At 43.1% G+C, this 15,434-nt stretch overlaps 1 protein-coding gene across 1 annotated transcript; it reads left to right on the top strand.

Annotated features, from left to right (window-relative positions):
- The first annotated feature begins 5,528 nt into the window (after positions 1-5,528).
- LOC311104010 (phenylalanine--tRNA ligase alpha subunit) lies at positions 5,529-13,662 on the top strand. The gene is made up of 13 exons (XM_084145655.1): positions 5,529-5,872; positions 6,796-6,933; positions 7,122-7,220; positions 7,403-7,521; positions 8,702-8,794; positions 9,393-9,521; positions 9,628-9,743; positions 9,961-10,045; positions 10,137-10,236; positions 10,366-10,534; positions 11,217-11,294; positions 11,459-11,573; positions 12,958-13,662. The coding sequence occupies exons 1-13, from the start codon at positions 5,726-5,728 to the stop codon at positions 13,061-13,063; spliced, it is 1,494 nt and encodes a 497-aa protein (XP_084001781.1). The 5' UTR covers positions 5,529-5,725; the 3' UTR covers positions 13,064-13,662.
- The last annotated feature ends 1,772 nt before the right edge of the window (positions 13,663-15,434 follow it).

Below are 15,434 nucleotides of genomic sequence, written 5' to 3'. Positions count from 1 at the left end.
GTCTGGAGGACGGGATAGGGTCGAGTGGGCAGGTTGTCAGGCTGCCGGATATCACTAGTAGCAGCATTTCATCTGGAGAGAAAGGTCATGGCGTACGGTAGCTCTGTGTGGGTCCAGTGGACTCAGTACGTTGAGTGACTGAGTAGTGGAAGTTGTCAACCTCCTTTTCAAAGTGGTTGACAAAGTTGTCCGCGGAGGTGTTAAAGGCAGAAGCTTGAAATTGAGTGAAGTGGCTTTAGCAGCGGATACAGAGGAGGAAGTGAGGATAATGGGTCCTTCGGAAATTTAGTTTTTCTCCGTTTTCACTCCGCTGCCTACGCAAGTTTTATTGATTGTCTAAACATGTTTTTAGTTATTCTGTAATATGTTGATCATGTTCAGCTGTAGCCTGAATGAGGTGAACGTGGTGGATTGTGATGAAGTGTCATGCTCCGATAATTTAATCAGAAACCGGGATAACAGCCTATTCCCTTACAATGCTGGGGCATCTGATCCAGCTCTTTGGTTTGCGACCAACTCCTACAAATTACATGACATTAAGTGTCAAACTGATTGGAGGAATCGAGGAATCTAGGAATCGGGTACTTGAAGTGTTAAAATGTGTATTGATACAAAAAGGAAAGACAGTTTACTAAGTAGTACTTGGTTGGGTATCAACTGATTTCCTCATCAGTTGTCTGTGGTAATTGTTTGTGCCACAGCCCACTGAAAGCAGAAAAGCAATGGCATTACATTCCAAAATGTTTGATTCGATTAATACCATTTACAGTCTAACCAAAAGGCCTTTCCATTTGTGGTCAGCATACTCTGCTTACCCCATTTTGAGCTGATCTGGATGTCTCCCTCTGCCCCTCTCTTTCTGCTTCAGCACTGACTGTCAGTCTCGAGGAGCTACGGTGGGATGCCAGCTAGGTGTTTGTACCTACAGATGGAGTGGAGACGGGCTCTGGTACCATCACCACATCAGGAATTACCTGCTCAGTCTTGATGTCTTTCGATGGAGTCGGAGGAAGCGTGATCATGTTAACCACCACCCATGCCCCCCCCCCCCCCCCCGCTTCTCCTTCACACAAATTCAGACAGCTGATGTTCTGAAAGAGCTGCACAATCTGGACCCCTACAAATTAGCTGGGCTAGACAATCTGGACCCTTTCTTTCTAAAACTAGCCGCCGAAATTGTCGCAACCCCTATTACTAGCCTGTTCAACCTCTCTTTCGTAACGTCTGAGATCCCCAGAGATTGGAAAGCTGCCGCGGTCATCCCCCTCTTCAAAGGGGGTGACACTCTAGATCCAAACTGTTACAGACCTATATCCATCCTGCCCTCCCTTTCGAACATTTTTGAAAGCCAAGTTAACAAACAGATCACCGACCATTTCGAATCCCACCGTACCTTCTCTGCTATGCAATCCGGTTTCCGAGCTGGTCATGGGTGCACTTCAGCCACGCTCAAGGTCCTAAACGATATAACCGTGATCGATAATAGACAGTACTGTGCAGCCGTCTTCATCGACCTGGCCAAGGCTTTCGACTCTGTCAACCACCGCATTCTTATTGGCAGACTAAATAGCCTTGGTTTCTCAAATGACTGCCTCGCCTGGTTCACCAACTACTTCTCAGATAGAGTTCAATGTGTCAAATCGGAGGGCCTGTTGTCTGGACCTATGGCAGTCTCTATGGGGGTGCCACAGGGTTCAATTCTTGGGCCGACTCTTTTCTCTGTGTATATCAATGATGTCGCTCTTGCTGCTGGTGACTCAGATCCACCTCTACGCAGACGACACCATTTTGTATACATCTGGCCCTTCAAGTGGTCCTCTGTAGCTCAGCTGGTAGAGCACGGCGCTTGTAACGCCAAGGTAGTGGGTTCGATCCCCGGGACCACCCATACACAAAAATGTATGCACGCATGACTGTAAGTCGCTTTGGATAAAAGCGTCTGCTAAATGGCATATTATATTATTATATTATCATTGGACACTGTGTTAACAAACCTCCAAACGAGCTTCAATGCCATACAACACTCCTTCAGTAGCCTCCAACTGCTTTTAAACAGTAGTAAAACTAAATGCATGCTCTTCAATCGAACGCTGCTGGCACCCGCCCACCCGACTAGAATCACTACTCTCGACGGGTCTGACTTAGAGTATGTGGACAACTACAAATACCTAGGTGTCTGGTTAGACTGTGAACTCTCCTTCCAGACTCACATTAAGAATCTCCAATCCAAAGTTAAATCCAGAATCTGCTTCCTATTTCGCAACAAAGCCTCCTTCACTCATGCTGCCAAACATGCCCTCGTAAAACTGACTATCCTACCGATCCTTGACTTCGGCGATGTCATTTACAAAATAGCCTCCAACACTCTACTCAGCAAATTGGATGTAGTCTATCACAGTGCCATCCGTTTTGTCTCCAAAGCCCCATACACTACCCACCACTGTGACCTGTACGCTCTTGTTGGCTGGTCCTCATTACATGTTCGTCGTCAAACCCACTGGCTCCAGGCCATCTATAAATCACTGCTAGGCAAATCCCCGCCTTATCTTAGCTCATTGGTCACCATAGCAACACCCACCCGTAGTATGCGCTCCAGCAGGTATATCTCACTGGTCATCCCCAAAGCCAACATCTCCTTTGGCCGCCATTCCTTCCAGTTCTCTGCTGCCAATGACTGGAACGAATTGCAAAAATCTCTGAAGCTGGTGACACTTATCTCCCTCACTAACTTTAAGCATCAGTTGTCAGAGCACCTTACCGATCACTGCACCTGTACACAGCCCATCTGAAATTAGCCCACCCAACTACCTCATCCCTATATTGTTATTTATTTTGCTCATTTTCACCCCAGTATCTCTATTTGCACATAATCTCTTGCACATCTATCATTCCAGTGTTAATACTAATTGTAATTATTTTTCACTATAGCCTATTTATTGCCTTACCTCCATAACTTGCTACATTTGCACACACTGTAAATATATTTTCTGTTGTATTTTCTGACTTTGTTTTGTTTTACCCCATATGTAACTCTGTGTTGTTGTTTTTATCGCACTGCTTTGCTTTATCTTGGCCAGGTCGCAGTTGTAAATGAGAACTTGTTCTCAACTGGCTTACCTGGTTAAATAAAGGTGAAATAAAATAAATAAAAAGAATGTTAGCTTGCTGGGTTAGGGTTAAGTTTAGGAGTTAGGTTAAATGGTCAAGGTTAGGGGAAGGGTTAGCTAACATGCTAAGTAGTTACAAAGTAGTAAATAGTTGAAAAGCTGCTAATGAGCTAAAATGCTAAAGTTGTCTGTGATGTAATTCGAACTCGGAACCTTTGGGTTGCTAGATGTTAAGTTTAGGAGTTAGGTTAAGGTTAGGGGAAGGGTTAGCTAACATGCTAAATAGTTGCTAAATAGCTAAAAAGTAGTTGAAAAGTTGCTAATTAGCTAAAATGCTGAAGTTGTCCGTGATGAGAATCTAACTCGGAACCTTTCGGTTGCTAGACGTTCGCCTTACAGTAAGTAACCATCTGTAAGGCGAAAATGACAGCCCGCTTGGAGTTTGCCAAAAGGCACCTAAAGGACTCTCAGACCATGAGAAACAAGATTTTCTGGTCTGATGAAACCAAGATTGGCCTGAATGCCAAGCGTCACGTCTGGAGGAAACCTGGCACCATCCCTACGGTGAAGCATGGTGGTGGCAGAATCATGCTGTGGGGATGTTTTTCAGCGGCAGGGACTGGGAGACTAGTCAGGATCGAGGGAAAGATGAACGGCGCAAAGTACAGAGAGATCCTTGATGAAAACCTGCTCAGGACCTCAGACTGGGGACAACGACCCTAAGCACAAAGCCAAGACAACGCAGGATTGGCTTCGGGACAAGTCTCTAAATGTCCTTGAGTGGCCCAGCCAGAGCCCGGACTTGAGCCCGATCGAGCACCTCTGGCGAGACCTGAAAATAGCTGTGCAGTGACGCTCCCCATCCAAGCTGACAGAGCTTGAGAGGATCTGCAGAGAAGAATACAGGTGTGCCAAGGTTGTAGCGTCATACTCAAGGCTGTAATCGCTGCCAAAGGTGCTTCAACAAAGTACTGAGTAAAGGGTCTGAATACTGTGATATTTAAGTTTTAGATTTTTAATAAATGTGCAAAAATCTCTAAAAACCTGTTTTTGCTTTGTCATTATGGGGTATTGTGTGTAGATTGATGAGGAAAAAATTACAATTTAATCAATTTTAGAATAAGGCTCTAACAACAAACTATGGAAAAAGTCAAGGGGTCTGAATACTTTCAGAATGCACTGTATATACTGCTTTGAGTGATGAATGCACAGCTTTCTTTCTGCACAGGTGTATTAGTCAATTGAGCCAAATTTACACTGAACAAAAATAAAAACGCAACATGCAACAATTTCAAAGATTTTACTACGTTACAGTTCATATTAGGAAATCAGTCAATTGAAATAAATGCATTATGCCCTAATCTATAGATTTCACATGACTGGGAATACAGATATGCATCTGTTGGTCACAGATGCCTTAAAAAAATAAATAGGGGCGTGGATCAAAAAACCAGTCTGTATCTGGTGTGACCACCATTTGCCTCATGCAGCACGACACATCTCCTTTGCATAGAGTTGATCAGGCCTGTGGAATGTTGTCCCACTCCTCTTGAATGGCTGTGCGAAATTGCTGGATATTTGCGGGAACGGGAACACGCTGTCGGATGTTGAGGTGTTGGGCTGCAGTTGTGTTGCTGGTTGGACATACTGCCAAATTCTCTAAAACGGCGTTGGAAGCTGCTTATGGTAGAGAAATTAACATCCAATTCTCTAACAGCTCTGGTGGACATTCCTGCACTCAGCATGCCAATTGCACGCTCCCTCAACTTGAGACATCCGTGGCATTGTGTTGTGTGACAAAACTACACATTTTAGAGTGTCCTTTTATTGTCCCCAGCACAAGGTGCACCTGTGTAATGATCATGCTGTTTAATCAGCTTCTTGATATGCCACACCTGTCAGGTGGATGGATTATCTTGGCAAAGGAGAAATGCTCACTAACAGGGATGCAAACAAGTTTGTGCACTAAATTTGAGATAAATAAGCTTTTTCTGTGTATGGAACATTTCTGGGATCTTTTATTTCAGCTCATGAAACATGGGACCAACACTTTACATGTTGCGTTTATATTTTTGTTCAGAATACTTCCATCTTTGGTACAGCTATCCATCTGGATTTCCGTGTCCGTTTACATTTGTCGTTTTTGAATCTCTCAACAAGGAAGATGTGCAGTAAATTGTTTTTGGTTTAAGTAAAATTGTATTATGTTTCTATTTAAATATTCGTTCCAATTCCAGGCAAACACGTTATAGCCTCCTTTTGTGGGACAATTATGTATGATCCTACTTCCATTTAAACTTCACCTATCTACAGCAAGCACAATATTTCCAAGATACATCAGATCAGTCATTCAACTATATCCATTCATGTGAAGTGCTAATCATTCTCATCCTCAGTCGCAATTCAGTCACTGACAGTACATTGCATGCAATGCATGGGATAAATCAAGTGTGTAGTGGATTTTTTTAAATTCTTCAACATGTCAATTCAGGTAATACTTTTCGCTTGTTCTGATGGGTTTACGGTATTTGAAAATACTGGCTCTTGTATTCCAGTACTTTCGACATATCCAATAATGAGCTCACTACCGGTCTCTTTTCGGCTTCGCTGTGACAAGCATGGCTGACACTGGTCTTGTAGAAACACTTCTTCGGCGGGTGGAAAAGGTGGACGGTGGTGTCGACAGTCAGGATGTTGCGACCAGTCTTGGGGTGGACCACCAAGCCATCGTCGGGGCTGTGAAGAGCCTACAGGCACTTGGTGATGTGAGTTTACCTGCCGGTGTTGAAGCGGAAGTTAAGAGACCGTCCACTGACTGTTCATTCGGCAGAGACTATAGGACACAGTTGACGCTTAAACCGACTAACAAAAACCTAAAACTCACCCTTACCTCAACCAAAACCTTAACCCCAACCTCATTTTAAATCTGAAATTAAATATCGGTTTGGACGTCAAGCGTGTCCATATAGCCTTTTCATGTTCATTCGATGATGATGGGCGATTGGATAGGAAAGTGATGCAATAGGGACATAAACGGGATCATGTTAGCCAGCTAGTTAGCAACCTTCTATTGTGAAGAATAAATAATTGTAGATCATGAATATATACAACATTTAGCTACCCTTATTGAATACAGTCACAATGCTATTACAGACTTGCGTCCCTGTCAAGACACACAGGGCAATCCAATGCAATGGTGACTACAATCCAATGCAGTGGTGACTACAATCCAATGCAATGGTGACTACAATCCAATGCAATGGTGACTACAATCCAATGCAATGGTGACTACAATCCAATGCAATGGTGACTGTTCAGTCTGACTTTTCCACTGCACTGCTAGTCAGCAAACTTGACCAAAAACTGTTAGACATCTTCAATATGAAGACATTTGCCTTAAAGATGATTCAATAAAAGCTATCTACCAACGTCTGATACGCCTAGTTGGCTACTACTTGTATAGGATGGTAATTGAATGTCAACATTGAGAAATTCGACTGAACTAATAAATTGGGAGCTGTTATTGTCACTGGATGTAGAAATGAGTCCATGGTAAACGTATAATATGCAGTGATAGCTAATTCATGATGTGTACACCAGTCAGACCTTGAGAAGATGACAAATGCGTGGTCCTCTGCTTCAAGGCTCCATTATGATTTTGATCATGGTTGTTTGTTTCCCTGCGCAGGTTATCTCAGCTGAGCAGCGCTCCTCGAAGCACTGGGAGCTGACTGGGGAAGGCTGTGAGATAGCCGAGCAGGGCAGCCATGAGGCCCGAGTCGTCAGCTCCATCCCAGAGGAAGGGATGCCTCAGAGCCAGCTCATGGTGAGAAGACCTGCAGGGTGCCTGGATAAATATGTACCATGATGTTGTGATGTTTATTTGGATGAAAAACATAATGTAATAAAAGTTGAGCTTTACATTGTGATTTTGGGTCATAGCAATACAGTATATGCTCTCTACATGGAGCATTGGGGCAGTGTTTACGGATTATTTTGTCTCTGTCTGTGTAGAAATTAGCCTTTGGGAAGGTGGGTTTCAGCAAGGCCATGTCCAACAAGTGGATCCGTCTGGACAAGGGCCACGAGGGCGGACCCAGGATCTTCAAGACTGTGAGTTTATCTATCTGACTTGGTGTGCTTTGTGATTGAGTGTTGCTTTTATAATGGAGAAAATAAGTATGACACACACAAACATCAATCGCGTGTGTGTGTGTGTGTGTTTGTGTGTGTGTGTGTGTGTGTGTGTGTGTGTGTGTGTGTGTGTGTGTGTGTGTGTGTGTGTGTGTACCCAGGTGGAGAGCTTAGAGGACTTGGTGAGGGACAAGTTGCTCCTGGTACAGAAAGGCCAGGCGTCTCAACTGGAGGAGAAGGAGAAGAATGAGCTGAAGAAACGCAAACTGCTCTCTGAAGTGTAAGAATCAGACCTGTTGATAATATTTGACTACTGTGAAAACGTCTGTGAAATGTTAAGTATAGGCCTAACTGATATCTACCAGTAGATGGCAATAGATGGCATTCAGCACAGTACAACACTGTTCACTCATCTGGCATCCAGGCATGTTCAGGATGCCCCAGTCACAACTAGCCTCAGCATAGTCTAGCTGGAACTTCATACACACTCCTATTTGAGCTTATTAATCATGCTGATGATGTTCTCTGACTTGTTGACCCCTAAGTCTTTAGTTGAATAACAGCTGAGAAATTATATGAAATACACAAGATTTGGATTAGAATATAAATTCTATTTTATATCATAGTTACATCCTACTTACATAATATTCACAGATCAGATGTGAGTCAATATTGTCGTCTTGTCTGAGTCGCGATGTCTAGTTCACCCAATGATATATATATATACCCTAACCCTGTGTTTATATACAATATTGAGTTCACCCAAACAGACTACATGAAAATGTCCACTAAATTAATTTTATTTATTGGGCGGCAGGTAGCTTAGTGGTTAAGAGCGTAGTGCCAGTAACCGAAAGGTCGCTGGTTCTAATCCCCGAGCTGACTAGGTGAAAAATCTGTCGATGTGCCCTTGAGCAAGGCACTTAACCCTAATTGCTCCTGTAAGTCGCTCTGGATAAGAGCGTCTGCTAAATGACTTAAATGTAAATGAACCAGCTAAAAGACCACAAGCACTTTTCTGGGTCCAGTCAGTCATGATCCCAGTGGTGAGGTTTATACTGTACCTGGTGAGACTAATGTTGGCTCCGTCACTAGCTCAGGCTATTGTTCCCCGAGGTAGATCTCTCTCGGTCTCTCTCTCGTTTGCTCTCTGTATATCTGTGCCCTAAATGGCATGCTTCCAGTGCCAAGCTTTGTTCGGTTTTAATATCACAAATGGACAGCAGTATGAGAACTCAACCCTGCAATGTTCCCTGTGTCCAGAGTTTAGACACACTGAGCAACAGATTGTTGATTGTCTACATCCTATTTGCTTAATAGTGTCCCAATCCCCAATGTTCCCCAAGATAAGACCTCTTGTGGCCTTTTGTGACTCATCTGATATAACACATTCAAATGACCACATTTATGAAGTTTGAATGAGAATGATTGTATTTAGTATTTATTTCTGTGAATTTTAGGACGGTCAAGTCGTACTGGATCACTAAGGGCAGCTGTTTCAGCACCACCATCACCAAGCAGGAGACAGAGCTCACCCCAGAGATGATCGCTAGGTGAGTCCTGCTCTGCTTTGCCTTACCTGTCAAGTTTGTCATGGTCGCTCTATGATTGCTTAGATGGACCGGGGATTCCTCATTCTGTATCTCTAACCTGGATGCTGCTGCTAAGGACCCTGTCCTAAGGCAAATGTATGTTAGCCTAAAGTGGTTAATTCACTTACAGTGACGTCTGTGTCATTTCTATTCATATCACTGCCTGTTCTAGTGAAATTGGCAGTGTTTTCATCAGGTACCGCACATGATCCAATTAGTTTTGATTTACCTGGAAACTGCAGTCTCTCTCAAAATTCAGCTGATCTCTTGACCAAGCCTGCTTTTCATGTAATTGTCTGAAACAGTTTGTTAGTTCTCATACCCCAAAACAGCTTAATGAAAATGCACCATCTCCTGGTCTGCAATATCACATGAGGGGATTTGTCACAGAACTGTATTCAGGTGTCCCAAAAATTAAATGTGTTTTTGTTTATTTGCCTCCACGTTTTATCTGCACACAGACTTTGCTTGTGTTTGGCATATACACTCATTCATTTGATGTTCTCTAGAACATATTATATGTTCTACTCCAAATTGACCTTTCTCTGGTCTGTGACAGTGGGAGCTGGAAGGAGAAGAAGTTCAAGCCTTATAACTTTGAGGCCATGGGTGTGGCCCCAGACTGTGGCCACCTGCATCCGCTCATGAAGGTCCGCACGCAGTTCAGACAGATCTTCCTGGAGATGGGGTGAGTCTCCTATCCTCTATTCTGCCCTTGCAGGACACCATCAGTATATACACACAGTACCCTATATCTAAGACCTGTGTGTACTCACTCTTCCTGTCTTCTTCAGCTTCACTGAGATGCCCACCAACAACTTCATTGAGAGCTCCTTCTGGAACTTTGACTCCCTGTTCCAGCCCCAGCAGCACCCGGCCAGAGACCAACACGACACCTTCTTCCTGTCTGGTGAGCGACTGGGTTTCTCTGTGTGTCTGGACTTGATGCCTAGATAAGATACAATGGTGCATTATTGATGATACGCTGAAAGGGAAATGTGATTTCCCTAGCTAAAACAGACTCTAGATTTACATTAGATATAACTCACCTGTTTTCATCATATACCATCAGTATTATTTCCATTTAACTTACCGGTACCCGCGGCCCCTCCTATTATATTTCTCAGACCCAGCTCAGGCCCATGAGTTTCCCCAGGACTACCTGGAGAGAGTGAGGAAGGTCCATTCAGAGGGAGGCTTTGGATCACAGGGGTGAGAGTTAATCTTCCATACGCATGCATTTACACGCACACTCACCATGACCACAATCTGTTCTGTTTTTAACGCTGTCTGTGTTTGACAGGTACAAGTATGACTGGAAGATTGAGGAGGCTCAGAAGAACATCCTCCGTACTCACACCACAGCAGTCAGCGCTCGCATGCTGTACAAACTCGCTCAGCAGGTAACCCACTATATACATTTGTTCATGAATTAGAAAGCAATTGCATGAGGGTGATGTTACATTCTAACAGTGCAGCAATTGAGCAACTTTCCTCTGTAACTATTTCAAATGTACCTTTCTCTCTACCAGGAAAAGTTCACTCCTGTCAAGTACTTCTCCATCGACAGAGTGTTCCGTAATGAAACTCTGGACGCCACCCACTTGGCAGAGTTTCACCAGATTGAGGGAGTGGTGGCCGATTATGGCCTTACCCTGGGTGACCTCATGGGCATCCTTCATCAGTTCTTCAATAAACTAGGTGAGGGCTCTACCAGTCAGGGTTGGGGCAATTCCACAAATTCAATTCTAATGCAATTATCTCCCAGGAAATGTAATTCAATTCCAATTCCATTTAAGTCTTTGAATTAAGAGAAAATTCAATTCCTCTTAATTACAATAATTCAATTCCAAATTCACTATTATCCCCAACAATTCCTCAAATTCGAAATTTAATTCCTTCAGGCGTTCAGGATGATCATTTCCCTGTTCAGACAGCCTAGCTATAGTGGAAATATCAGAATACAAATGGAAGTGATTCAAAACAAATCCTACAGTAAGTGTTTTATATTATATGCATTAATTCCATTAACTGGAAAATATTGAATTCCAATTCAATTCCAAAGATGAAATGTTTTTACAATTTCAATCCAATTCCATAACTTGAAGATTTTTTAAAATTCGAATGTAATTCAACGTACATTCTCATGAATGAGTGAATTCAAGAATTGAATTGGAATTTCAAATGAAATTGGAATTGACCCCCACCCTCCTACCAGTACCTCACTTCTTATTTGATTATTATTATTATGTATTTATTTTACAGTGGGTTCAGTTGTCTGTACTGAAGTGGCCTGAATGCCTGTAGTCCAACATGAGCTTGTTTCTCTGTCTGTCAGTTATAGTATTTCTGAGAAAGTAAATATATTTTCAATTTTCTCCAGGAATCACCAAATTACGCTTCAAACCTGCCTACAATCCATACACCGAGCCGAGCATGGAAGTGTTCAGCTATCATGAAGGTACAGTTCTTGTGAATATCCTCAAACCCTGGCATTTGTCACATTTGAGTGATGTGTGTATAAGCCTTGGGCTTTTGTCTCACTCTCAAACCCTAAAGCCCATAGATGATGTAGTCCTATCCACACTGAATCCATCTTAATTTGTCCATTCCTGCTCTCTCCAGGGCTGAAGAAGTGGGTGGAGCTGGGGAACTCTGGGGTGTTCAGGCCAGAGATGCTGCTGCCTATGGGGCTCCCTGAGGGGGTGACGGTCATTGCCTGGGGGCTGTCTCTGGAGAGGTGAGTCAATGACAAAGAAACACACTGCTCCTGGTGATGTAATGGAATTGACTGACCAACATTTGTCTAATACAAGAGCTGCAATACACAACCCCTTCTGCCTGGCCTACCCCACTTCCACTCTCTCTGACCCCTGTCTCTAGCGCTGGGAAGTGCCAGGGACCTCACGATACAATATTATCACGATACTTAGGTGCCGATATGATATGTATTGCGATTCTCACCATTTTCACAATTCTATATCTATTGCAATTCGATACTGCGATTTTATGTTCCAAACATACACTGTGTACAAAACATTAGGAACACCTGCTCTTTCCATGACATAGACTGACCATGTGAATCCAGGTGAAAGCTATGATCCCTTATTGATGTCACTTCAATCAGTGTAAATGAAGGGGAGGAGACAGGTTAAAGGATTTTTAAGCCTTGAGACAATTGAGACATGGATTGTGTATGTGTGCCATTCAGAGGGTGAATGGGCAAGACAAAAGATTTAAGTGCCTTTGAATGGGGTATGCCAGGCGCACCGGTGTGTATCAAGAATGGTCCACCACCGAAAGGACATCCAGCCAACTTGACACAACTGTGGAAAGCATTTAAAGTCAACATGGGCCAGCATCCCTGTGGAACGCTTTTGACACCTTGTACAGTCCGTGCCCCGAAGAATTGAGGCTGTTCTGATGGCAAAAGGGGGGGTGCAACTCAATATTAGGAAGGTGTTCTTAATGTTTGTTGTACTCTGTGTATGTCTGCTGCAGAGAGACAAGAGAGAGCATGAGAAAATTAGTCAGGGAAATAAAAGTGCTGAATTTTTTTGGGCTCACGATTTAAAAAGATGGAGAACAAGCTATAGGCAGGTACAGCCGACTAGTGCTAGCTAACACTACCTAGAGTAGCAAAACCATTCAGTATCTGACATCATGTCCCCAGATGTGCAGCCATGCTTCTAGCACACGCCACCAGTCTGTTGGCCCACATGTTGACATGTTTACTTCTGGATTGTTATATCTGAGCAATGAGCATAAAACACCATATTGCCTAATGAGCCTAGAATAATGGTTTCTTCAGATGCAGGTCAGAACTGACCATGTAGATATATTTGTGCTCTACTGCGGGTGCTTGATCCCTGGTGACACTGAGGAGTTGTATCTATGAGAACAACCACTGCTAATGGCTATAGTCAGTGAGCTGGGAGGGACCATATAATCTACTCTGTGTAACCCCTCTCCTCCATCTGCTCTGTCCATACAGACCTTTTCTCTCTATTTTGTCTCTATCCCTGTTTGTCCCCGCTTTCTCTCTGCTCTCTTCTACCTCTCTTTATAATGTACTATGTCATCTTCCTGACACTCTTTCCTCTGCCCTCCTCTGTCTCCTTCAGGCCCACCATGATCAAGTATGGTATCAACAACATCCGTGAGCTGGTGGGACACAAGGTCAACCTACAGATGGTCTACGACAGCCCTGTGTGTCGACTGGACTCTTAGATTCTGTTCAGGCTTCCTCTTGGACAGGCTCACATTACCATACACATCCCATCCAAGGCCTGTGTCATCAGGACCCCTTTGCTCCCTAGTAACCATATGAACACTGAACAATCCCATGAACCCTTAATGTACCCTGGCCAGAGACTGCCAGAGAGAGAGATCTGTCTGTTTGAGAGGGAGGGAAAGAGGACTGACTTTTCTCCTTATAGCTTGTCTGGGATTCTAGCTGGATTATTGCCATTGTTTAGCCACGTGATACACAGGTTATACTTTAAACCTATTTTATGAAACATAACTCCTCTTTAGTCCTAACCAGCAGCTATGCATGTGCTGAGGGGTAGTGCTAGTACTGTTTCCTCTGCTGATGTGTGCACTACATCAGAGCATAAGAAACTTTACCAGTGAGTCTGTTTTTTAATTTAAATGTTAGAAAACTGCACAGCGGCTACCTTTGAGCTCCCATGTAATGAAATGCTTGTACAGTAAAGATGCTAACTTGAAGCCCTTTAGCCTTCCATACAAAACCAACAAACTCTGTGCTATGTCCACTCAGTTCATGAGACAAATTAGAAATGGTCAAATAAAGATGTTTGAAAGTACCACGATTTACGTTGTCAGTCTAATGTAATCACCACTGGTAATGCTGAGTGTTTGTTATTCTGCTCTGACTGTGCTAGGTCCGGTTTTAACCTGTCAGAATAACATTCTTGTTCTCCTTGTTGTGGCTGGTGCGTAACTTGGTTTGGCGTGTTGAATGATGTGTGACAAGATTTAACCCAGAGGATTTAGGAGTTATTTGTGTCATTCCAGTGAAGGTGGGATTACGACTCGCCTTCATTGCCTCTAAGTCTCATGTCATCGTACACAGGGTAGTCTCTTAGCTTTGTGTGTGTACTGTGTGTACGGGAGATAATAAGGTTAACACATTAGAGCACTTTGGTTGTAAGTGTAACCTAAAATAATTTGCTATGGTACTGAATGGTTTGCAATGATACTAAATAAAGAGTCAAGTCTATTCCTGTTAGTTTGTTTTAGGCAACGGCACATTGGATATATTTTTTGCTGGTAGCCTAGTTCATTCCCAATCCCTGCAAGATTCTGAATAAATTTGCTGTTGTGAAGATGAGATGTTCTACCCTTTACTGTTATGTATTATGTAAGTGTTTCGTAGTCTGAATCACAGACTGTACGTTGTAATGCAAATCAGTATCCTGCTGAGGAGCAATATTGAAGTTGTACTTCAGCCATGTGTAATCCCTTCACTGGAATTCTTTCTCCTGAAAACTTGTGCTTCCTCCAATGAACCTGGCACAGCAATGCCGTGGTACATGCACATCTTCCTGAGCATCCTGTGCTGTCTTTAGACACTTACATGGAACTGAATTTCTGAATTCGGGAGTCTTTAAAAAAAACCTTGCATGCTATTGAAGCTGACTTGAATGGCCAGAATAGATGCTGTTGAAAGTTTGTGATAAAGAGAATGTTGTTGCGTGCTCTGCCAAGACTGGGAAATCCTGTGTCGGCTGCAATAATGGACAGACGGGATTAAGTGTTGTTTCCTTAATCAATTGCAGGAACTCCTTAAGTCTTTCTGTTTGGCTTCAACGTCTGGAAATAACATTTTAAACCAGAGTCTGGGAGTCCAGCTAATGGTTCCCCAGAACAAAACAATCTATATACAGAACAGATCAACCAACTTTCTCTGTAGAACCTCTAATTCTAGTTGGAACATACTTTTGGATGCAATTTTTTCCTACCAGGTCCTAACTATCCTAACTGTCTTCACAAGCACTTGGATATAAAAATGCTTCATAGGTATTTGAATCCAGTTTTATATGCATATTTCAATTTATATATATTTTTAATCCAGTGCAATCTGATTCTGTGTGTTCACCTGCATCATATCATGTTTGCAGTTTCTAACTTCCAGAAGGTACACTACATACCCAAATAAATAATAACAACCGATGTAATAGCCATTAGTTTGAACTCGGTACAAATATTTACTACGACAATGAACATCTCAGCTTTGATGTGGTACTGTATAATTGTAGTCCCTTTTCATATTATGTAGATACAGACAGTAAAGTCAAATTCCTCAGTTGGCACAACCAGTGGACAAACCCATTAGCTGATGATGGTGTTGGAGTCGTGCCTGGCCATGCAGTCATGGGTGAACAGAGAGTACAGGAGGGGACTGAGCACGCACCCCTGAGGGGCCCCCGTGTTGAGGATCAGTGTGGCAGATGTGTTGTTACCTACCCTTACCACCTGGGGGCGGCCCGTCAGGAAGTCCAGGATCCAGTTGCAGAGGGAGGTGTTTAGTCCCAGGATCCTTAGCTTAGTGATGAGCATAGTGCCCTCTAAGCTC

The sequence above is a fragment of the Coregonus lavaretus genome (genome assembly GCF_964263955.1).
Source record: "Coregonus lavaretus genome assembly, chromosome: 28".
Taxonomy (NCBI): domain Eukaryota; kingdom Metazoa; phylum Chordata; class Actinopteri; order Salmoniformes; family Salmonidae; genus Coregonus; species Coregonus lavaretus.
This window is presented reverse-complemented; position numbering and strand designations above follow the sequence as displayed.